This window comes from Haliaeetus albicilla, chromosome 19, assembly GCF_947461875.1.
Source record: "Haliaeetus albicilla chromosome 19, bHalAlb1.1, whole genome shotgun sequence".
NCBI lineage: Eukaryota > Metazoa > Chordata > Aves > Accipitriformes > Accipitridae > Haliaeetus > Haliaeetus albicilla.
Genome location: NC_091501.1, coordinates 20106531 through 20131938, shown reverse-complemented (window position 1 = coordinate 20131938; position 25408 = coordinate 20106531). Strand labels below are relative to the sequence as shown.

Here is a 25408-nt window from a genome sequence, read left to right as displayed (position 1 = left end):
AAGACTCCCTTTATACCATGAAAAAGTCCCCTTGTGATCAACTGATTATTTTCTTAAAAAGAAAAATGTTTGCTTTGGTTCCTCCTAACATTAATTTCAACAGAACATAATTAAAAAAAGCCCAAACAAATGAAACCTAGAAGTCTGACTTGAGTTTTCTCCTGACTGCATTAAACATAAACTATCTCCTCTCCTTTGACCACAACAAGAAATTTTCAGTGTATCTGCATATGTTTATATTTAATCTATGCTTTTCAGGCACTGGATATCCATTTTTATGATGTGCACATGTAGACTTGTAATGCAGGAGAGGAGCGAGACTGCAGTCCTCCTGTTAAGCCCTGTGCTGCTGTGGCTGCAGTCCCAGCACTGCACAACCTTTCTCTTCCATTTAGATGCGAGTTACACCCACCACGAATGCAGAATGGGATTGCAGTCCCAGCTCTGCTAAAGACATTTTTTTTTATATTTGGCAAGCCTGTCACAAGGCATCAACCCACAGCAGTCAACCAGCAAGTGCAGGGATGTCCTGCGTTTTGACAGCTCCTGGCTTTGGAGCCAGGTCATTGTAGTCTTAATATCATTTAAATATCAGATTTATTACTAGTTTGTTTTGTGGGGGGTTTGTCGTTAGATTAAGAATGGTTGCAAAACCTTTCCATTTTTCTTCGTGTGATCTTTCAGTAAGTGCATTAATGCATTTGTTGCCGTGCTTCTCCTTAAGTCTTCAGAACCGAACATACGCATTATTACTGTTATTAGTTGAAGGATCGTCTTTATTCAGTGTTTTGGCACGTAGAGAATCTCATGTTAATGATTTTTACTACTCCAATTCATATTGTTTGTGTTTTTGCTGTTCCTGCAGGTGAAAATTGCCTATGTTAATTTTGTTAACCACTGTTACGTGGACACTGAAGTGGAAATGAAAGAAATCTATGCCAGTAACCATATTTGGAAGTTATTTGAGAACTTCCTTATTGATATGGCAAGGGTAAGCTTCATGAGATGTTAAATGTTACAGTATAGTCATAGGTGGCAACTGAACTGGCAATAACTTTTTTTGGTGAACTTCTTTTATTTTATTAAGTATTTTTTTTCAAAGTTGGCAATAGAATAGGTGTGGGGTTTTTTTAACAAAGGGTCATTTCTATGTTATTTATCATTTAACCTGCTAATTACTAGCAGTCTTCTCTTTCTAAAAGGGCATCTTGGAACCCATGTTCCTTTCTCTTTTCTTCCAGAAAAATAAATTGGATGTATGTACAGAGTTGAGAATCTGTGTACGTCTTCTGGGAGCTTGTGTTACATGTTATTATGGTGGTGACTAAAAAAACCAAAAAAACCCCCCAAAACCCCACGTCTGTAATCTTCTTGCTTTACTCTGTTAGTACAGTGAGGATCAGGGATCAAGAAGTTCTTTGGCTCGTGTTCCTTCTTTAATCTCACTTTGACCTGTGTTTGTCTTTTATTCTACTGTCACTACATTCTCACCACTGATGTGAAAGGCAGGTGTAGAGCTATAGTGTTTCAGAATACTAATTCATATATAAACTACAGGCTGTGATTCCATTCCCTGGTATTTTGGAGGCAGAAAATGAGGGAAATCTCATGACTTCCAGAAGGATAAAATACAATAGTAGAGCTATGAGGGGAAGCTAGTGTGACATAATGATTGCAGCTTACGTTACATATCCTTTTCTAGGAGGTTAATGCTTCTTGTAAGAGCCTAATATTAACACCAACTATTGGAGTTGTTCTTTCTGCTCAAGAAGTAGAACCACAGGTTTTTGGTGGCTGGTGGGCTGTATTTGATCTTTGATGCTGGACAGTATTTTGGAGATGTTATAGAACATATTGTCATAGTGCATGCCTATCTTTTCCCAGTCCACGTTCTGTTACATTTTATAATCCTTAAGTTCTCACTCCTTGCATTCTTCATTTTGTTGAAATAAAGAAAAAAAGATAAAAGAATCTCAATTCAGTCCTGCAGTGGACATTTACCCCAAAGTAATAGTGTGCCACAAAATAATTTCTTTGAAACCTGTTGGGAGAAAATACCATGAATTATGGCCAGAAGAAGTGTAAGTGCAGACTTGTGCTGTACGGTAGGCACTGGAACCTGTTAATTTCTCTGTGAAACAGAAAACTTATAAATGGTTGGGTTTTTTCTTTTTTTTTCCCTAGGAACAGGTTAAGACAAGGATTTTTGTGCTCTCTTTTTTTGGTGGTAGCCATTTTCAGCAGTACTGAGACCTCTGCAAACCCTGTTTTCCTGCTCTTTGTCTTGTCTCTGTGGTTGTGTTCTACAGTGAAAGCCCCGCTGGACAAACCAAGGTCATTTGAAAATTAAGATCAGTAACCTCCTTGGAGGGGGATTCTGATTTTTAACCTTGCTGGTTTTACCCCAGGAAGTATTTTCTCCTGTTTAATTCTCTTTCTGGGTTGTGCTTTCCTGATGTGTCCTGGCCCTGACCCTCCAAACAGACGACCCTCCCTAGCTCTTGAACACGACCAATTTCTGTTGCCCTTGAGCTAGAAGCAGACATGCAGAAAGAGAGCTCCGTCCACAGTTGCTTTCATGAGCCTGGAGACAAACTGCACTGTGCCAAATGATGTAGAGTTGTCCTGATGCTAATGACCACTGAGCTCGTTCTCACATACCCTTCTCATAAGAGAAATTAGACTCCAGGTCTTCAGAGGTGAAGGGTGAGGGTATTATTAATGCTGTATTTTGTGTGTGCGTGCTGTTGGCAGCAAATGGCAAAATGCAGGTTTATTTTGCTCTCCTGCAGAGCCCTCAGGGCAGATGCCTAATTAGTCCTTTTAATTTCCTGGTTAACGGCTAAAAGAACTAAAAGACAATGTCAGAAGTGCTCTGGCCTGTCCTGCTCTTCAGCCAGGTCCCTGTGGGTAGCCGTATCTTCCAGGTTATTGAGTGTATTTGTTCAGGTTTGGTTTTCTGGGGCCCAGACAGAGCCCGTGTGTTATAAATATATCAGCGTTCTGTAGCTATCAGGACAGTTAGAATGCTGTCAGCCTCATGAAAGATGTTACAATAGCTTTCAAAGCATTTAGAAAAAGAGTCCTTTGATCTTCTGTGTTCCAGTGAGCTAAAAGGGATGCATTTGCGTGGGGGAAGGGGGAAATGCTTTTCTTTTAGCTGCTACAAATCCCTGTCAGTGGGTGAGTTTGTGAGGTTTGAGTCTGATTCTGTTATTAGAGAGCACTAAGGTGAAAGACGGAGGGTCTTATCCTCAGGTTGGATTCTTTCCTTTTTTATTAAAAAAAAAAAAAGTAACTGATTTTTTTTTTATCTGTTACTGGATTGAGGAAGGAAATATTTAGTCCCCAGCTGTCATTCTCTTTCAACAACGTGATACATTGCAAAGCAGGCATGAGGCGGATTCATGTATAAATTCAGTTTGCCAAAAGCAGTCGTGCTTTCAAAGACACCCTGTTTCTACAGTTTCTGCCAACCTACTTTCTCCCGTGTATGACTTAAAGCATTGCACTAAGCAAAGTGGGTGCTGCTGAAGGAAAGCCTTCCCTTTCCTGCGTGTGGCCCAGCCTGTAAGTCAGCAGCTGTAGTCTGAGCAGGATTAAAGAAAGAGCCAGGATCTGACAGCTGTAAAGTCATCCTGGCTTTCTCTGCAGAATTTTTGAAGTATTATTCATGTGAGTTTTGGTCCCAAAGCCTCTTAAGGGGTTTTTAAACACTGCTTTCTCAATCTTCATCTTCATTTCATGCATTTCAGGTTTTTTCTTCCATGGGGAAACATCTTTCAGTCCCCAAAGGGCAGAGGGATAAGAACAAATGAGAGGATTTCCAAATTCCTTCTGCGCTGGGAATTCAGACCGGTGTTGGAGCAGAGTGGCATCCCCACATATGGCTCTGCTTTTTAGGCAAGCGAAGGGGAAAGCTTAAAAGCATTTTGAAATTTAGTTTTGGTGATTTCTGAATTTACCGCACTAGCACTGCACAGCTTCCTGCCTTCCCATTGGGATCACAAATGCTGAGCCTCAGAGCTACTGGTTCCAGCCAAAATTGGCATGCAGATTAATTAAAAGCAGAAGAACTTCAAGAGGTTTTTAGTTCTATGATCTTTTTTTTTTTTTTTTTTTTAAAAGTTTTGATTATTAACTGAGTCTGTTACCTCCATGAGGACTGGGGGTGGGGGTGGTGTCATACTTTTCCCCAAACTGAAGGGCTGAAGAGTCTGCTTTTTCATTTTAGCCACTGTTGCTTCTCTGACCAAAATCTTTTCTTTCCTGGAGTGATGAAAACTGCACTACGTGGGGGCATGACTTGTTTATCTGACTCATTTTAGAAAAGCAGACAAGCAAAGCTCTTCAAGATGCCTCATTTCTATAGGTCTCAAGTTATCTTTGGTTATTCCTCTGCCTACCATATGACAATGCTTGTGTGTTACACTCAAAATGTTTTTGTGTTCCTGTGAGCTGTATCTTTCCCTGAACATGGGTGCTTTTGGACGTCATGTCAGTAACATTCCTTAAAACACTCCTGGTGAAATTGCTGTCTCGTAGTGTCCAAGTGTGACAGTGGCACTGTGTAATTAGAGAGAATGTTTGCTTTATGTGAGATTCAGGTGCTGTGGATTATCTTTCTGCTTCTGTCACCAACTTTTCTCTGTGACCTTAAGCAATTCACTCAGCTTCTCTGGACTTCAGTTCCTCATCCATAAAGCGATGTAATGGTAAGTATGTACCACCCAGGTTCATGATTGTGTGTTAAATGCTCAGATAGTAATGAGAAGGCTACCCCACCAGTCTATATACGAAATAAATTCTGCTTTCGCATAGATTCCCTAGAACATTACAGTAATCTGTGGCTTGCATAGGTGAAAGAGAGAACAGCTTTGCCTTTCATTTCTTGTTAAACATGACTAGAACTGCTCGTTTAAAGGCTGTTGAAGAGGTTGTATGACTATAGTTTGTACTCCTTATTTGTCCAGTCTTGCCTTTCTCACCGTGTTTGTCTCTCTGTAGACTCCTTTTAATACTGTTTACACTGACATATGCAAAGTCAACATGATTCTGTATAGATGTTCACAAATGTTGAAAAGAAATAAAAGAAATACTGAAGGATGCAATCCACTCCAGTAATTTTTTCCTTTCTTTAAGCATGACATCTTTATGCAGCAACAAACTTTTAGTTTTGTACCAAAGGGTGTCTTCAGGAATCTTTTGTACAAATCTTTCCACATCCTCCCACCATTTAATCATCCTTCTGTGCTCCAGAGTTGTCCCAGTACCATCCATTCTCTTCTTTCATTGTTTTTAGCTTGTCTTTTGTATTTCCCCCATGTGGCTTTCCTAAGTAATGCTGCCTGCCTTACAGTTTGCAATCTTAAAGGCTGTTGGTATTGACTATGCTATTTCCTTTCTTTGCCTCTTTTTTTTAACGTTTTTCCTGCAAATGAGCTTTGCCTTCACCACCCATTTGTGGTGATTGATTGTAGAGAGAAGTTAAACGCTACATGAAATCTTTCTAACCTAAGGTGTTTATGTTTCATCTGTCTCTAAAGCCTCTTCCAACCAGCCCCCAACAGGAGAAAAGGCCCATTTTCTTCTTGAATCTGTCTAAATGTGTAAGTGGCACGCAATGTGCTGATTTAGGGGGATCTTTTTCTGTGGTGTGGCAAAGAACAGACAGCCAACCAGAAAGAGCTAGTTCAGAAAAGAAGGGTATTCAAAACACAACGTGGACCTCCAAGAAGAGGGATAAGCTATCACAAACACATCCTGAACTCTTAAGATAGTTATCTCTGATAGATGTTTTTATAAAAATAATTTGGTTTTGTATTAAGAAGAAATATTACATGTGTTGTAATAAATACAAAATAATAAATCTTGCTTATTTAAAAGAACTAAATCTCATTGTTTCCTTCTTCTTCCCTGTAGGTTTGTAACACAACCACAGATCGCAAACATGCAGACACATCTCTGGAGAAATATGTCACTGAGCCTGTAATGAGCATTGTGAGTGGCTTCTTTAATTCGCCATTTTCAGATAACAGCACCAGCCTCCAGGTAAGGAAAAGAGACACAGACAAATAGGTAATTCAGACCATTAATGAGATACCTTCTGCTACCCAGATAGGAATGCTGTATCTTTACATCCTCCTTTAATTTTTCTGTCCCCTCTCTTGCCACTGGCTAGCAGCTTAATTCCTCTTTAAAACACTTACTCTTAATTTTTATCACTTACAGCTCTGAACCAGTAGACAGCTCAATATGGTCAGATTTACTCCTGGCTCTTGTGAAGTCACTGGAGGAGAGTATCCTTGCAGAATAATGGTCTATCTTTGTATTTGTATGAGAAAAATGCTGTGTCCTATGACAAAAGGGACACATACCTGAGAACTGGGAAGACTCTTCTATCCTTCTGCTCTGTACTGTGTTTGCTTGATATCGGTGGCCATCTGAGGAAAAATTGCATGATTTGGCCTTTTGAGAGGTGCAGCATTGACTTCTGTTCCCTCCAATCCTGAAGAGGAAAGAGAGAATTTAATGGAGTTGTAACTTGAGTCTACAAGCTAAAAACCCCTTCCACGTGGATTACATTGTGTCAAACCCTAGGGCAGTTGTGAGGAGATTCTAAAGGGTAAAATTCCTTGTTTATTTTTTTGTTTTCAGACACACCAGCCTGTTTTTATTCAGCTGCTGCAGTCTGCTTTTAGAATTTACAACTGTACCTGGCCAAACCCAATGCAGAAAGCCTCAGTGGAGTCATGTATCAAGACTTTGGCTGAAGTGGGTAGGTGTCAGATTTTACTTTCCTTATTGTTCCCTGTGTTTTAAGGTCAGACTTCCTTGAGGTTGAACAGTTTTTAATTTGACTCTACCATCCTGAAGCTGTGACAGTGGTGGTTTCAGAAATCCAACTTTGAGGCTAAATTCTTCCTCCTTTCATAACCCATTCAAATCTGTCCCATCATATAGGGTTGTTAGGTGAAGCCTGCAGGTCAGAGAGATGAGTTTGCTAAGTGAGCGAGGGCTGAACTTTACCTCAAGCAAGTTATAATATTAAAACACAACATAAGCTATGAGAAAACCTGGGCATTTCTAGTCATGCTGGGCTACATTTGCACAAGCTTGTTGTAAGCAGCAGTGCATAGCAGTAGTGCATCGGAGAACACCCATCATTTCCCCCTCAGTTCCTGGGAGGTGCATTCATTATTGTCAGTCATGGTCCTGGGCTTGTTCAGGTTTTGTCCCATCAGGGAGTTGGGGATGGAAACCACAATTGTGCCACTCCATAGCTTCTCTGCTTACTCTTCACCATCAGGCCCACTCATTTACTGCTGTTACACAGTCAGCCTTGTCAGGGGAATACTGCCTTGCCCTGGCATCGAGACCAAATTTGGTCCTCAGGGCAGCTAGTAAGTTACATGCTTTCAAATAAATTCAAATACCATGTTAAAGTGGAAGATGTAAAACTTTTTATCTTAAAATAAAAAAGATTCTTCCCCAGTGCATAGCAAAGACTCGCAAAAGTTCATTCTTAAGTTAAATTTCTGTGAATACAATTTTAAAGTTTTTTGCCATGACAGAAAAAAAGGATTATCCAATGTAGTTTCTAGAAGTTAGTCATTCTGATTACTTGTGGAATAAGGTTCTGCTCAGTGTGAATAAAAACTGAGTAAAGGCAGACATATACAGAAACTGCCTAAATCCTATCATTGATGCAATTTTTAAAAAGTTTTAATAAATAATGATAAAACAATATGAGAGGGTCCCTTAACCATCTGCCACATCTGTGGCATTGTAACAATTGACTCTAAATTTAGATTTTGGAGTAGCTTTACAGGAGTATCATTTAACATTTTAGCCAAAACATCTCATTAACTTTTTGTGTGAATGAGAATAAGCAGTTACCAAAAAACTTAGCAACCTTCAGTTGTTTTATTTGTTGTGCAAATGATTTAATTATGGATCCAGCTGGCATGAGAACTTTGGAAGTTGAAGACATTTTATTCCTTTTATGCCACAGCTACTACAGTCTCAAATAAAGCTTTAGCCCTACAAATCCTTGTTTGTGTGTTTAACGCTTATGTTCCTGCTCTTCTCTGGCAGTTCTGGAAAGAGTCATCAATAAATTACTTCCTTTGGGAGTCTGGGGAAAGGGGGGAGAAGTAGGGCAGGTGAGAGTATTTTTGAGACCGAGCGTGCCTTATTTGTGCTTCTAGACAGCTTGGTGTCTTCATTTCTGTAGAGCTACACCTAAAATCAAATTCTAGCTCAGAGAGGTTTCTGTGTTGTCTCACCGAGATGAGGGTGTTTGGAGACACCCGAGCATAGTGCTGAGACAGCCAGCCTGCACTCGTCCCTGCAGCAGCCTGACGGGGAAAGCATGGGTCGCCTTAACGGGCTGGCAGATCCAGCTTCTTGGCCAGGTGTGCCAGCATGTGAAAGGGCTGGTGGTCTTCTTTGGTAGGTGGTCTTCTGTGTGCCTCTTGTTCCTGGGGGAGCCAAGGGGAAAGCCCGAACGCAAGGCATGGCTGACGTTCAGATACGTGACTTTGTTCCCTGTTTGGTGAATTAAATTTCTCCCTCCGCTGTGGTCTTTTCTTTCATTCCTTTTTCTGTTTTATGGAGAGGGTTTACAGTTGTTTTTTTGACAAGTATGCTCTTGTGCTGTCCTACGGGTCCAGCCTTCCTGCTGCTCTGGCTTCCCACCCGTGGGACCCCAGCCGTGCCTTGAGCCCTCTCCGGCGCAGCAGAGTGGAGCTGAGCTGCCGGCGAAGGGCATCACCCCGTCTCCTCCGCTGGGACTTCCCTGCAGCAGCAGCAGGGCAGGGGGGCTGTGCATCGCCCGGGGGGGCCGTGGGCCTGGCAGCCTCAGAGCTGCCCCCTGAAAGCACGTGTTAGCATGCACATCGACGATTTCCTTGTCCGGATCATAATAACTGTGCAAGGATACATCGCTAGTATCAATATCGAGCATGGTAAAATTGTATTGTGTTGCGTTAGCAAATTGCCACACATTTTTTTTGTGTTTTATTTTGACAGTGCAGAAAGGGAGTAGAAGGGAACGGGTGAAGGCGATTTCCCCAAAGAGCAAGTTAGCCAGCAAAGAAGTGGAAGTAGAGTTTTTAGCAAACACCCCTGTGCAAAAGTTTGGCTGCCTAGTGACTATTTAACCACTGGTGATCCTCAGCATTTTTATGCACGGTGCCAAACCTGTCTTGCCTGGGCTAACTGAGTAGGCCTGCTCTGCTCTGCTGAAAGCTTTGGAAAAACTGTCCCAGCTGGGGGTACCAGAAGCTTTTAAAATCAAGGCCCTTTTGTGATTACAGTGCATGCCCAGTGCCCTTCTCTATTGGGTGTTCCACCGCACAAAATGGTGTTTCTCTTTGAGAAGGCAAAAGTTTCTTCCATAATACAAACAGAGCAGCCTTTTTTTGCCTCTTTTGCTGGCTGTGTATGTGGACTAGGTTTGGATTTTGGCTAGGCATCTGTGAGCACTCTTCTGCTTTTTTTTTTTTTTTTTTTTTTTTTTTTTTTTTTTTTTTACTTGAGAGTCTGACAGCTTTAATGTTAGGGCCTTCATGTTTCACAGCAGGGTTTAAAAAAAAAAACCTCTAGGAAGATTTTGCCTATATCAGAGAGATAGGGTATTGGACAGATTTACAGCAGGGACCAAAGACTTTTGATGGAAAATAAATGTAGTATAGAGTTGAAAGAACAAACATGATTTTTTTTTTGTGTCATAGCCCTGGATTTAGAAATGAATCTCAGGAGGAAGAAAGATCATACACAGATTTCCCAGGATATCAAAGATCCATATAATAATGCACTTTTAAAAGACCTATTTCAGAGCAAGTTTAAGCAACATACATTCTGCTCAGTGCTTACTAGTTTGTTGCTGGCAGGTGGATGTAAGTATTGCCTCAAGAGCTTAAGATCATTACATCTGTCTTCTTATGAGCACTGTAAGAATGTGCATTATCTTCCAGGTCAACAAAAGGATATGTTGCAGAAGCTAATTTCTTATAACGCTGGTACTTCAACTCCACTTGACCACTAGGGAAAAACTTCACAAGCTTTTCAAGCTTCACTTGCTGCTTTTTCTCCAGGCAGTTGTCTGCTTCCAGTTCAGCAAGAAGCATAGAGGCTTGCTTCTCTTCTTCAGCAGACCCTTCTGTGGCTCCCAGAGATTTGGAACACATAGATACCAATGTACATCAGGTTTTTATTGCCCAGTAAACACTTGGCTACCTGGCATGAATAGAAACGCCTATGAAATAATATATATATATATATATAAAATATGCCTTGTTCATATGGATTTCCGAAGCAGATTATCACAGTAATGAGAATTAACACATATATCTATTAACACATATATATTAACACATATATACACATATATCACTTTTGCTTTTTCTCTGGTACTACACAGGACTGAGCTTTTGCTTGAAAATATAGTCCAAAAAATGAATGATCAAAACAGCTTCTAGCTCACTGGTAAAATAGGTACAAATTAAAATGTTTAAAAGGTCCCCTGATCTTTGTGAAAACAGAGGAGCTAAGATGTCTAACAGTTTAATTTATTTCGAATGAATTCATTATCAAAGGACTTTCAGTTTCTACATTTTATAATCTTTGTGAGATTGAGAAGGGTGGAGGCCAGTCTCAAAGTTTGCATTGTAAACCATCTACTGTCTTTCCATATGGTAATATTGGAGAACGTCACCTGTCCTCACAACTGGATTGTGTATCTTAAATTGTATTGGAGCAGGGTCTTCTCCCAGGGCTGACCAGTCTTTCAGGACACATGCAAAGAACTTTGTTTGCTTCTTAATTAAGTGGTGATTCTTCTATCTTCACTGCTGAGCATCAGTTTTCTTTTCTGTTACGGGGGCGAATCTAGTTGTATTATACTCTTGTCTCTACAGTATCCATTAGCTTTCTTCCTTATGTTTTTACAAATTGCATCTTCCCCTCTGATACTGTGTGTATATCCCAAGGATGTAGTATGTGTATGTCTGTGCTGTTACCACCAATAATGAAATAATTGGAATTTCTCAGATGAGTAAACAGTGTCAGATAGGAACCTGCATTTTGTTAGACTATTTCTCTTGGCAGACCCTTTAAAAAAAAAAATCTGTTAGCAAGCCAAATTACATTAGTCATTATCACATTATACTCTAGGATGCTGTGCAGGGGAAGCAAAAGGAGAATCCTTGTTTCCATCCTACAAAATTGGAGGCGAGTTCTGTAAGATTGTTATTTCATCAGTTCAAAACTGGAACATGCATAGAGGAAGTACTACTGTGATGGTTGGGGGAAAAGAGAACTGTATTATACAAAGAGACTACAGGAGCCCCACATGTTTTGCCTAGTAAAACAAAGGCCTGTGTTGTGGCTCTTTAAAAGTACTTAGGAAGATAAATAGTCAAGAAGAAGAGACATTTAAGCTAAAGAACAGTGGTGACCCAAAACCAACTGGACATAAATTACGCTAGGTTGTAAATAACCTAAATAAATTGAGATTGTAAATCAGAGGTTTGGAACCAACTTTGGAAGGATGTCCTTGGTCAACAGGCCAAGAGAAAATGGAGGGAGGAGGGATGGCAGAAAAGCTAGCTTCATTTTAAATGGGGCTCAATACATTTTTCAAAAGATATTAAAGAACATAGGTCGTCTGTTACAGAGAGCAGATGGTCTGAAGGAGTAGTGAAGTATTTCTAGTTGATTATTTATTCCCCAATTTCAGCTGACCAATACCGCTTTGTACAGAATCCAGAAAACTCTCCTGTGGTGCTTCTTGACCGTGCTTTTATGTCCTCTAAAGCCCTTTCCTTTTCCCTGACAAATTACAAACAGGAAACATTAAATGTAAGATCTAGGTTACATTTTATTGCTTCTTTGGAATTACTGTGCATATTTTAATGTCCATATAGATGAACTTTCTTTTCTATAACAATTTTTTCAGCCCTGAAAATATGTTATTTCACTTCCCATTTGAGTTTTAAAATCTTTTTTTCCGTTTTATAAAAAGCTAGACCTTCATTTTCAATTTTTAGTTCAAATAAAATAATTATCCTGTTGTTACTTTTTTGACAGCAAGAAGAATACATTTCAGATGAAGCACATATTTTATTCTATTTTAACTGTTTGTGTTTCCCTAATTGCAAGAAAAATTCAATGATGATCTTTTTACAGATTGATAAATATTTTAGCGTAGATTTTCTGTTGGAAGAAAACATCCAAGTGAAGGGTACAAGATTGGCAGGCTTGTGTCTTATGTACAAAAGCTTTTATTTCCCTTAAAAAGTCTTGCTGTTGCTAGCATTAGTGTCTCTCCATCCAAATGCATTTGTTAAGCAGTCAGTAAATGATTAAGGAGCTGGAGGGACTGATTTATGGAGCAAAATTAATTGAACTAAATATGCATCGCTCCGTTAAGTGACAACTGGGAAGTGTGGGAGAACATGATATAGCTGTCTGCAGCTACCAGAGGGGTGTAAGCAGCAAGGAGAGTACAGGCTTCACAACCAGGTACAGCTGTGTCTTTTTTGTGACCCAGATTGCCCATCATTCTCCTCCTTCAGGCGGTGAAAGGGGTGAAATGCCTGCATGTCCCCCAGAAAACCGGCACCAGGGATGGTTTAGGGTAGTGCAAACTGCACTAAATAGCTCTGAAGCCACTAAATACTGTTGTATTTTGTATATACTACAAAAGCCAATGGAGTGAAATTTAAAATTGGGGAGCACTAGGTGGGAATATCAAGGAGAACGGCAAGCTTCCTTACGGCAAGATAGATTACTCTGAAGAAAGGGCTTCCAAGGAGAATTGCAGGCAAGGGCCACTTCCTGGAAATCCTTAGTACTAAATTGATCCTAAGATTCAGATAGGCAGTGTACTGAAAGGACACTGCTTCAGCAAGCATTCCTGAAATAGGTCCTTTTACTTCCAATTTCTGTGCTTCTGTGAAGAGAACTACAGGCAGGTAATTTAACAAAATACATCTCAGCCCATTTCAGCCCTTCTGTAAGCACTTGGACTATGCTCTTGGGATTTCGGTGGAATCTAGCTCACTCGTTGAGAGCGGCTTGATTTTTAGCTACTTGATTCTCGACAGTAATGTTGCCCTTTTCTTTTGAGTCCCCATCTCAGAGTACTTTATCATAGTTTAAACAGTAAAGGAGAAGAAAGCTGCTGATGCACTGGATACACACAGAACCATCCGGCACAGAGCAGAACATTTTACTGTGACCTGGCTGAATTTGCGGCACTGCGTTGCTTACCATTTCCAGGGGTACTGTTTGCTTGCTTGCCTTGGCTCAACTGTGGCTATTGCTGATAGCATAATTGTGAGCAGCAGATTGAGAGTTAGTCATGCAAAGGATTTCCCAGCAAATCGCATTTCCTCTGACATTGGCGAAACAGTGTAATGCATTCAGGGTGTAATTGGCTCTGTGCAGGGTGCCCTAGGTAGGAATTGGGCAGTATATAAGCCTGTGCTATGCCCTCTACTGCGAGGCAGAACTTACCTTTGCTGAAGACGTGTTCTAGTCCATCCTGGTAAGTATCCTGCTTGATACCTATGGTACTAGTTTACATACAGCCACGTAGCATGCCTTTTTCCCAAGTTCACTAGTCTGATGAAAGACAGAATTTTACCCCCTCCCGGCTCCTTTGTCTACCAGCTCTAACCCTACTTTGCAAGTTTGAGTGCCATCCAAAAGTATTTCTAAGTGGAACAAAAATAGACATGCTTTTAAATATTTTATGTTCATACTTTAAGGGAGATTGACACAATTTGAAGAGGAAAGCAGCCTACAACACCTAAATTAAAAATAAATATTTATGTTCACATTTGTTCATCAGCTTTCCAAAATGTAAAAATATGTTTCATGTTGTTTTAAATAATGAAATGTGAAACAAATGAAAGATAAACTTTCTACAAGCTGCAAAGAAATAAGAAGACAAAGGCTTTGTTTATAGCTTAGACTTCAACAGTGCCCTTTGACAGCCAATACAAATCTTAATTACAAATGGAATTATACATATAAGAACTGTTCAAAACAAAGGAGTATTTTTTTTCTCTCTCTCTGGTTTTCTTTGTGATAGTTTTAATTAGCTGCAACTCTTTGAACAATCATAGTCCTTGACTGCTCCTCAGATACCGATGGAAGTTGTTAACTTCAAATGGCATCTATAGGACTGCAGAAGTCTGGGTTTTCCTCTGAACAGCATGCTCCCCATTGCTAAATTTATTCTTGGATATATCAGGATTCTGCATACATACCACTTAATTGAGAAGCGAGCATTGTCCAATAACATTCCAGTGATTGACATTAGGACACAATAAATTGGATTAATAGGCTGCAGCACCCTACCCACACTGGCAGAACTTTAATGGACTTCCGTAATAAAGTAAGCAGCAATAGGGCAAATGTGTTTTGAAAAATAACCCAGTCAAATAATATGGAAAAACAATCATTCGAAATAATGGCCAGCCATACATGGTATTTTCCTCATGATAATCAGGAACCTTGCCTTTAAAACAAATGGAGAGTGGAAAGGACAAGTGAGTTGCCAGTGTGGAAACTGCTGTGCATCTGCTGCTGACAATTTGTGTACGGTTGTGGGGAAATGTGTCTTCCCATCTTGACCTAAGAAAAATTTTTTTTAAATTCCCTATGGCAAACTGTTTAAAAATAGAAGAGATCTCCCTTCCATCCCAGTTAAACAGCCTACAGGTGTAGGCACTGGTCCTGCGTCGGGGTACACCCTTGCACTGGGAAGAGAGGAGGGCACCCTGCACCCACCGGAGCTATTCAAGGGATGAGGACACGCGTGAGAGGGCACTCCTGCCGTAGTCTGTGAGATTGGGGGTTGAGGTGTCACAGCCAAATTTAGGTTTATAATAAATGCTGCCATTACAATATAGTATTCGGGGGAAGAGAAGGTTTTTGCCTGGGATCTGTGACTCACTCTGCTTGGCAGCACACGAGCGTTCATTCATCAGAGCTGTATGCCTGAATCTCTTGCTTGCACGTACTCCTGTGGGGTTTGATGCATAGGCTGTTTAGGAAAGAAGGGCATCTGTTGACAAGTTCAGGACTTAAAGTTGTATATGTTTTAAGAAATGGGAGGGAGGGGTGGAATATTTTTGATGCCTTCCGCTACTATGGAAAGCGTGCGCGTTAGTGCAGAATGGTCGGGAAATGCCTCAGAGAAACGTTGTGCAGAACTGTAATACGGGCTAATGCTTTTTTAAAAATTCACTTTGTTTCAATAAGGAAAACTGAGAAATTAGTTATTATTAGTCATTATTACAAACAAACTAGAACTGCTTTTCCATTTTACTTCTCAGTTTTTATTAAACATGAACTGTGCCATGGAAATTAAATGAAATGACGTACAGTACAAAGCCTGATCAGTGGAATGTGACCTAATCTTTCAAACAGAGATATTGCTGCATTGATCTCTTGTTTATTTGCTGACTTTCAGACAACTCATGCTGAGCCATAGAAGAATGTCACTCTGATCTCCAGTGGAATGGAGAGATGCAGCTAACACAAAGATTTTTGTGAAGGAGAGGGCAGATACCTTTAATATTGTCTTTCAAATTTCCTTTTCAAATGACAGTTCAGGATGCAATAAGTAGTTTAATAGTGGATGCCCTGTAAGAATTCGTGCAAGTCTTTCCTCAGTTTTTTTCCCTCCATATTCTCTCTTTTGTCACTTCCTGCCCCTCAAGTCTGAAAAAAAAAAAAAAATTGCATTTTTTTAAACTATTGGTTGAATTTGTTTAACTATCAGTTAAACTATCATGTGTTTATTAATTATCGGTTATATTGCAGTGGCATCCAGGAACCCCACAGTTTAACAACCCTGGCTTTATAGGAAACCAGAGGGAGAGAGAAGACAGTCTTTTTCAAATTTAATTTGTATGCACTTGGTTTCTCAAGGTCTTTGCAAGAGAAATACCCAGAAAAGCAACAAATAGCACTTGGGGTAAATTGGCTAAATGTGCATATGTCTGCTAGAAAGAAGAATTTTTGAATTTACTTCTGAGTAGAGTAACACTAGCTGTTGAAATAATAATGCATACTCTTTTTGTTACTCTTATTAATATCTCTGGATCTGATCTTTTTTTTAAGTTAGTAAAAAAAAATTATTCTGTTTTAAAAAATAAACATCTGTACCTATGAAAATATATACTGGAAATGATCCTAATCTCATTTAAAGCAGTACAGCTTGCTTTCTTTAACTAGATTACTGCTGATTTCTACCAGCTTAGGTTTTTCATCCTTATTTTTAAAAGCAGTTGAAGTGAGATTCCCCTGCCCCTTAACTTCAAGAGTATCAGGTTTTTGCATGTCATGATCTTCATAAGATTTTCAAGTTTTTGCCACTGTAAATGTCTTCTTTTTTCTTCCTTTTAAAGCAAAGAACCGTGGGATTGCAATTCCAGTGGATTTGGACAGCCAGGTCAACACCTTGTTCATGAAGAGTCACTCTAACATGGTGCAGAGGGCAGCCATGGGGTGGAGAATGTCAGCCCGCAGTGGACCTCGTTTTAAAGAAGCTCTTGGTGGGCCTGCCTGGGATTACAGGAATATAATAGAAAAACTACAGGTACAAAAATAGCAAATGGCTTGGGCAGCAGTTGTGGTAGTGCATTTTACATGTCATCTTTCTTCCCTAGGATGTAGTGTCCTCCTTGGAGCAGCAGTTCACACCCATGATGCAAGCTGAATTCTCAGTGCTGGTTGATGTGCTGCACAGTCCAGAACTTCTTTTTCCTGAGGGGAGCGATGCTAGAATAAGATGTGGTGCTTTCATGTCCAAGTAAGTAGTGTAAGGAGAGGCCTATTTGCTTCTTTGGAAAAGATGGTAGGGAGTTAAAATTTTCAACAGCACTTACCTCTCATTTTCAACAGTGACTTAAGCATGTAAGTGTCTGAGTTCATACTGAAAAATTAAACTGAGGTCTTTTGCTGCATGTTTTATGTTTCTCAGCAGTTTAGGAGTCTGGAGAGGAGTAGAGAGAGAGAGGTTGCTTGCCTTGTCTGCCTAGAACTGGGATGTTAGTAGCTTGTTAAAATTGTGGCAGGCTCAACCTACTAATGTTTTCTTAATGGGCTACTTTTGCTATTAAGTTTCTCCAAACCTACAGCAGAATCAGACTTTCCATAGTAGAAGTTTCAAGAATTCATAATGAGGTGGGGTGCTCAGGGCTAGTGTTTTTTTGTTGGGGTTTTTTTAGGTACAGCAAATCAATCTTTTGATTTTTATTTTAAACTGCCAACAGCTCTTTTAAAAATACATTTCACTGGCACCCCTACCTGATCTTGAATTATTAGATATTTTATTTGCAGTGTGTGCATTGGAATAGAGTCTTGCAATTTTTTTATTAGTCCTCAAGTGAGATGCCCTCCCTGCCCTTGAGAAACTATAATTTAAACAGAAGTAACTTGGGGGAAATGAACACATTTGGCAGCTCTCCTGATTCCTTAGGTTTTTGCATATTCTGCAGAGGTAGCATTATAACAATATACTTTATATGTTTGGAAAAATTAAGCTAAATTTTGAGCTTTTCCTATCCCATGCCCTTTGTCCAAACTCCTGTTCAAAGTCAGCATCAAATCAAGTCTAGGGCTGCTGGACGTGGCCCATGTAATGCAATAAACAGTTTTCTGTTTTATTTAATTAACTTCCATGGCAAAGGAATGCTTTGCAGAGCTATGCAGAAATCCCGAGATAAAGATGTACTACTTTAAAAATATTGCTAGTACTGCAGGCCTGAGAGCTGCATTGTTTTGGACTCATAGCTCATGAAATGGCGGAAGATGACAGTGGGAAAGTCTTGCACGGTGCCTCCACTGAGCCCAGGATGGCGTTAGTGCACTAATCCCTGGAGGTATTTAAAAGACATGGAGATGTGGCACTTAGGGACATGGTTTAGTGGTGGACTTGGCAGTGTTAGGTTAACGGTTGGACTCAATGATCTTAGAGGTCTTTTCCAACCTAAATGGTTCTATGATTCTAACTTAGCAGTGATCTAAATATAATCAGTTCTGTTGGGTTACAGAGCGCTGGTCTAGATGATGCAGTGTCAGCCCTCCCAGCCCTGTTTTGGTGACTGTTTGTGATTTAGGACCATTAATGATGCCATCTTTCAGTGTAAATCGGTGGCCGCAGTGCCTTTGCTATATGCTGGTTTTAGGCTGTAATTTGATGAACACTGTTCTATCCACCATAAGCCAGCACTGGTACTGAAGGAAAAAACCTGTTCAAAGCCTTCAGATTTCCTCCCCCCTTCTATTTTCACAAATGTTTCTCCCGCAGTGTGTGAACCAGGGCAAGGACCTCCTCTGCACAGAGATAGAAAGGCTGCTTCTGGAATTGGCTTAAGCTGACTAAAACCCAAACTCCCATCGCAGTTGTAGTTGGGAGTCACAAATGTACCTTGTTTTCTGGCTTGAAACAGTCTTCTAAAGTTGTTGTGTGAATGTAAACAGTGGTTTTGTTTCATCCAAATGTCTGCATTTCTGAACACTTCTGTGTAAGGTTTTTGGGAATCCTTTTGGCTGGATGCCATTTGCTAATTATAAATATATTATAACCATCATAGAAGTCGGAAGGTGTAAAGGTTGTAGCTTTTTAAGTTTGCAAGGTGCATGGTGAACATTGCTTACCTTTAAATAAAGGTTAAAATAAGTTACCTTTAAATAAAGAAAGGATGAAATAACAAGTTTGGATCTTAATCTGGAAGCACTCATAAAAAGTAGATGTAGAATTCTGCCTTCTGTATGGGCAGTAAGGTATGCAAATTGACACAAAAAACCTCACAACACCTTGAACATGCCATTTCCTTTTTAATTATGATTTCTCTTGTCTATTTTTATTTCCTTTCCTTGAGGAAAAATATAGTGATGGGCAATTTTTGCATATAGAAATTGTAGTATGGTTTATCAACAATGTGCAATGCTCTTTAAGGTTTAATATTTTACTTTAAGGTTGATTAATCACACAAAGAAGCTAATGGAGAAAGAAGAAAAACTCTGCATTAAAATTCTTCAGACATTACGAGAAATGCTTGACAAGAAAACCAACTTTGCGGAAGAGGTACTGCTACCATTTTAGTATTAAATATAGAACTAATAGCATGGTATTACAATGTTGGTTCTAGAACAGTAACAGAATCTGACATGATTTCAATTTTGTACATGTTTTAAAGATAATGTGGTGTCTTAGGAACAATATGGTAAGGTAGAAAGTAAGATTGGAACAAAATAAACTATCTGCCTTACATAGATAGTTTTGTATCAGGGACTTGACAAGAGTCAAGGCAAGGAAGATGAAATCAATTAGCAGTAGCAAGTATTACTATATATGATTATTATGTATTGGATATCCTGTATTTCTGGAGACTAGTCTTCTTATGTCACATCTGACTTCATCTATCATAAAATCAATTGGAAACATAAGGATTTTTAATTGCAAATGTACAGTTTTTCCCTGCTGCCTGTGGTGCCAGATTTTTCTACTCCATACGCTTTCTAATGCTCGTAAATGCGTGACGGGAATATGTAATGTTTAAGCAGAGCTGCCGGTTTTGGGGATAAGTGACATCGTCTGTACCCTGGAAGTGTCTAATTATTTCTTGCACTCCTCTCTCTCCCCTTATTGCCCAGTTTTCTCTTGCAAAACCAAGTTTTTTAAATACCTCTTTCCTCTTGCCTGTGCCTTTGGGTATCAGTAGCTAGATTCAGATTTACATGTCAGCTGCCTCTTCTTTTTGAGCCTGATTCCTGTGCCTTTAGTGTGGTTTCCTCTTATCCATATTTCTGAGTATTCCCCAAATTCTTTCAGTATTACTCACTCTTAAGTATGAATCATAGAGCTATTATCTAATGTCTTAGTGCCGTCATTTTCATTTGTTCACAGCTGACATGTTTAGTCAAGTATGTTCATGGGTTTCACTTTACCTGGAGAAAAAATACTGATTACAACACAGTGTCGTACTGTTTTGCTGTCTTAGGCTTTTACACCCAAATATTTTTGGATGTCTAAGTAACAGTGCTTATTCATGTTATTGTACCTGGCAAAATTATCCACCATTCAGGTATACTAGCTATGAGATTAAATCTTAACTGCAATCTAACATTAAGAAAAATAAGGTCCGTGGTGATTAAGGTGCCCATGCCTATTTCTGGGTGTTTGGGATTTTAATTTTAAAGTTAAATGTTTTGGTCCAATCATATGATGTGATAAAGTACCAACACATTCTTTTCTCTTTTATGTTAGATGAGCAGTATATTAGAAATGGGAAATATTCACAGTGTCTTTGTTTTTACTGTGTATCGTTTGTTTTGATTTCAACATATGGACATGGGAACATATTGCCCAGGCTTCTAAGCAACCTGCTAGACAGGATAAAAAAAAATCTAAAGGCAGAACAGTGAGATGAAGACAAAGGCAGCAATAGCAAAACATCAGCCCTTCTCTATGCAAAACCAACCAATGCACACAGAGAAAACCAACCTCCTCTTCACCTCCTGCTCGAAGAAAAATGTGGCTAGGCCTGGGCAGACAATTTTTTTTTTAATGTCATAACAAGGGTTTCACAGGTGAAGCAGGACATTATTATTCTTAATTACTATTCATACTTATTTTAATAGCTTTCTGGCTCCATAATGCCACTGCATCACATGGAAAAACTAATTTGCTTTTCTAACTGTATGCTATGCCAAACCTCTCCAAAATAATTCAGTAGACCCACCAAAAGTTAATGTCGTCTCAGGACTACAGGGGATAAAAAAGCAACGCTTTAATGTATGACTTAAAACAAGCTAACAAAAAATTTTCCTGTTTTAATTGCTCTTTGTACCCTGTTGTGGATGCTGGTAAAGCGAGACTGAGTGAAGCCACCAGAGGGAGCGTGCTCCATTGGCATGTAGAGGCTCTTCACCCAGCCAGCCCAGCCCCTGGTTCTTGGGAGTGAACATAGTGTATGCCCAGACCCCTCGTGTGACCTCCACCATCTATCTCGGTAGGGCATGGTGGATGGAATTGGTCGTCAGGAAACAGAATTTCTCCCTTGTGCTTTCTCTCAAGTCCCATAGATTTTACACTGAGGAATGTAATGAATCAGTGCAAACAAACAAGTGAGTAAACAAGCTTGTAGGGTCTGCAAGTGCTTCTCCAGCTCACTACTCTTATGAGTCATTGTTCATGGTAGGGACTTCAGAATAGTAAAAATAGCACAATGAATAACCTCTTGCACGTGTTTCCAACTTTTTTTGAACTGTGATCTCTGTGCCTGCAAGGTTATTCAACTATGTTATGCAGATACTAAAAAAAATTATAGTAGTAAATACATAATGGTAGTACCAGAACAGAGCTATAGAGGGACACATGACATTTTAACAGAAAGCCTGAGTTTGTTATCACCCATCATAACATATTTTGTGTGACAGATTTGACAAATGAAAAATCTCTGGTTTCTACAGACTTTCGCACAGTGAGAAACAAGGAAAAAATAATGAAATAAAATTTCTTTCTCTCTCTTTCTCTTCCCTTTACCTCCCACAGTTGAGAATCCAGGTCTGGGAACCTTGCCTTCCAGTCTTTATCTTTCATTTGACTAGTGGAAGGTAGCCTGTTTCATTGAAGGAACGGGAGGAAAAGATAGCTGTAGGTACTTAATTTCACTGTTTTTATGCCTGTTCCTGTATCCACTGTCTCAGCTCTCTTGTTGCACCTCCCATTGCTGGTGTGCTTCAGGGCTGCTCGTGGTCTCCTGGCTCCATCCTCGGTTGCCTTTGCAGTCAGCCTTTGAGGCAGTGCTTCCTTGTGCGTTGTTTTGCTTAGTGCCGCAACACCTAACCATGTTAGGAATTAAAGTTTCATTTCAGAAGTTTGATTTAAGGTATATAAATGACACACAAAACCTCTTGGTCATTGATTGGCTTTCATAAGTAATTGTGGGTGATTATTACGATCTCCTGGGAGTTCTACATTAAGTCTTAGTCCTGTTTGTATTGATTAGGTAGCTAACTGGAATGAAACTTGATCTACAGCCCCTCTCTTACAGAAGGTTCTTCCAGAACAGTGTTAAAAAACTTGGGTAAAGCAGTGTGCGGAGGAAGTCGATGCTGCCTCTGTTCAGACAGTTACTGTGGTATAGATAAAAGCCTACTTTAGACTGACTGTTTAAGAGAAACAGGAGAGACAGAAAGGACTGTGTTTGGACTACATCTGCCCTGTCTATGTATGTTTTTTGTTGCTGGCCATTTTTATACCCATTTTGCAAGACCAGAAGGATCTTGGTCTAGAATTTTTGAGTTTTTTTAGGCAAATCTTTTTTGTCCTTCACCGTAGTGCTTGATTTTAGTTTAATTTCTGTTTGAATGCTGCCTCTAGACCTACCTAGATGTCTCAGTTTGAATCTGAGTAACATTTCCAAAAGCACCTGAATGCTTCCAGAAGAATCACCGATGCATGTTCACTTTGCAAATGACTGGAGCAGTTTAAAATCTTAGCGTTATCTTGCTGCCCTGCTGAAGCAACTGTCCCTACAACGGAGCTGGTGGGCCAGGAGGGGTGAGTCCTCCCAGCTGCTTCAAAGGGGGTTCAGAAGCTTAAACTAAACCTTCCTTCAGTGAATTGGATGAAGTTGTTGAACTGTTGACTGTGTGCCCATATGGCAACTTCTTAACCCACTCCAGCTGCTGGCATGTCAATGCCTCAGGCATGGACAACCTTCCGATTTCCCAACTGTTCTTAAATGAGGTCAACATCTCTCGGGGAAAAAAAATACTATCTCTGATAATGTGTGTATAGGACAAGTTTCGTGTAACGTTATTGGCTGATCAGAGTGTTAATGGATGATAGTGCATTACAGAATATGGCAGAATCCAAGCCTGTATACCCTGCCAACTGGTAGTTCCTAAGGGAAACACTATTATAAATAGATTGAACCCTTCAGTAAGGGTTACTTGTGCTGCAGAACACAGATTTTATACTTTCTTCCTGCTTTAGGTGTTGAACTACAGTATAAATAATTGAAAACTGCATTTTTTTTTAAGTGTCAGTAGAACAAAGACTGTGTAAGCTGCTTAATTGTCAGAAATAAGTAGTTGTGCTTTTTGCCTTTTTTTGGAAAAACTCATGAAAAATGTCTTGCTCTTATACGTTTGCACTAGCTTCATGATTTAAAATCCTAGAAGTAGCGTTGTAGCCTTTCGTTTTGCAGTGTTAACATTTCTGCATTCCACTTTAGATATGAAATGTAAGCTATCCTCTCATCTTTGTTTTCAGCAACAGCAGCAAATATACATGGGAAAAAATAGTACAGCTTCAATGTAAATACAAATGTATTATATTCCTGTAAGATGTAGTCCCTGGTATGGCCACTATTGGCTCTTGGTCATTTTGTGCCAGAAGACTTCAGTCTTTGCATGTGGAGCTGTTGACAAAACTCCAATGATTTTGTCAAAAGCAATAGTCCCAGTTCATGAATGTACTGATCTACGAGTCAAGCTGAAACCAGTGGGAGCTGAAGGTCTTTTTCTGCTGGGAAAAATGGTTTCAATGTGTCTTAGAAGCCAGGACGTGTTGCTGGGAGCCACTACAGTGTGTCGTGGGGGGAATTTAAAATTGAGAGAGAGATTCAGATTGCTTAAAGAATCACCTCCAATTGTATTAGCAATAGAAAAATTATTTAATGGAAACTTGTATAAAAGTGCGACTTCACAGAATTCGTTGGCAAGGTTCACTCTATTACTTAGTACATGTATAAAATGCACACAGGAAAATTAAATCAGAACCAAACTAAACATATATATAGGGACCAAAACCATAATAGGGTAAAAGGAAATGTGCGAAAGGGTAAGGGAGACCCTCCCAATGAGTCACGAGGTTCAGAGAAGACCCCCTTGCTTTCTAAACTTCTGTCGGAGTCTAGGTGCAGATGGATCAACTCCTAGTCCCAGACTTGGTCAATGGTTTATATCTAAAAGGATTATGAGTATAATAGCAGTCTAAAATTCATTCACAGCCGAATAAAAATCACAACAGTAATTTAAGTATAAATTTGAAAGTATTAACTTATATCTTATAATATACTTGCTATAACTTATAATATACTTGCTGTAGCTTGCTATAGACTATTCAGGTTAGTACGCATGCATAAAGACACTAAGAGAAATATATATAAGAGAGTAAAAGAGAGAGAGGAAGAGGTATACCTGTTAAAAATTCCTCTCAAGGTCAGTGAAAATATTCATGTCGAATGCTTCAGCATTTGTCTCGATGTGCGAAGGGTCAAGCCTCAAGGAGTGAAGAGAATCAGCACAGGTTGTGTTGGCTTTCAGTGACAGACCTCGTGATTTTTGCAAACGGGAAAGTTTGCAAACTCTGAGAGGTGTCCCACTCAGAGGAAGATGCTGGTCACAGCCCACTGTGGTCCAGGAGAGCTCAAAGGGCCTCACTTAGTACCGCTGCTTATAGGTTCGGGAGTTGATTGACTTCCGTCATTAACAAATTTCTAGAATCCCAGCTGCGCTGGAAAATTCCGAGACTGTTGGAGAATAGCTCAAAACATAGATATGGGATGCTCCAAGATTGTCAGGGGAGGATTGTAATGTCTCAAGGTTGTTATGAGAAAGAACTGGCTGCAGGTTGTTAGAGACCTGGCTATCTCTACTCCCATCCCCCTGCCTTTGCCGGGCAGCAGGAGTCCTTGAGATGCACAGCATATCTTCCTGTCTTAGCTGTGTAAGAGCTCCTGCCACAGTCAAGGGTCGCTTAACTGCCAGACTCATTACACTTATGAGAAGGGCTAGCGAGCCTTCCTGAGTTTGTAAATCAGCCTGGAGAGGGGGAAAGAAATGCACCACCACACAGTGTCCCAGTGTTGCAGCTCTTTGAATCAAAGACATTCTCAACGTAAACTGCATTCTATTCTATAGCCTCATCTTTTCAAGATGATTTTACTTATTTGCATCTGCAAATTAGGCAGCATTCAGATAAATAATGTGTAGGTAAAAACGGGGAAAAAAGAGAATAATTCTGAGTATGTGGGGCTTGCTGAATGTATTATACCTTAAAAGGATGCTTATTTTAAATGGGAGGAAGAACAGGATCCAAAATTCCTTTATTTCTGTTACTACTCACATTTTGGATTAGTGGCACTGCAGGCATTCTGAAAAATTACATTTAATTTTTCACTGTTTCTGCTGTCTTATTTGTGCTCATTTCTAAAAATGCCTATGCGCTAGCCTGTTTTTTCTCATTCTCAATAGGCCATTCTCCTCACTAAGCTCAAGTGTGGCTGTAAGGTAATAGGGTGTTAGAAATACTATAGGCAAACTTTTAAGCTCAATGCTGTTTATTTTGAATTTTTAAAAAAAATCA

At 39.7% G+C, this 25408-nt stretch overlaps 1 protein-coding gene across 3 annotated transcripts in view; it reads left to right on the top strand.

Moving 5' to 3' along the window:
- ITPR2 (inositol 1,4,5-trisphosphate receptor type 2) overlaps positions 1 to 25408 on the top strand; it is a 269683-nt gene that overhangs the window by 125242 nt on the left and 119033 nt on the right. For all 3 annotated transcript variants that reach the window (XM_069806681.1, XM_069806680.1, XM_069806682.1), the window contains 6 exons: positions 866 to 991; positions 5923 to 6051; positions 6658 to 6778; positions 16431 to 16621; positions 16692 to 16834; positions 19006 to 19114. In XM_069806681.1, the coding sequence (XP_069662782.1) occupies positions 866 to 991; positions 5923 to 6051; positions 6658 to 6778; positions 16431 to 16621; positions 16692 to 16834; positions 19006 to 19114 (819 nt within the window). The remainder of the gene's footprint in view (positions 1 to 865; positions 992 to 5922; positions 6052 to 6657; positions 6779 to 16430; positions 16622 to 16691; positions 16835 to 19005; positions 19115 to 25408) is intronic.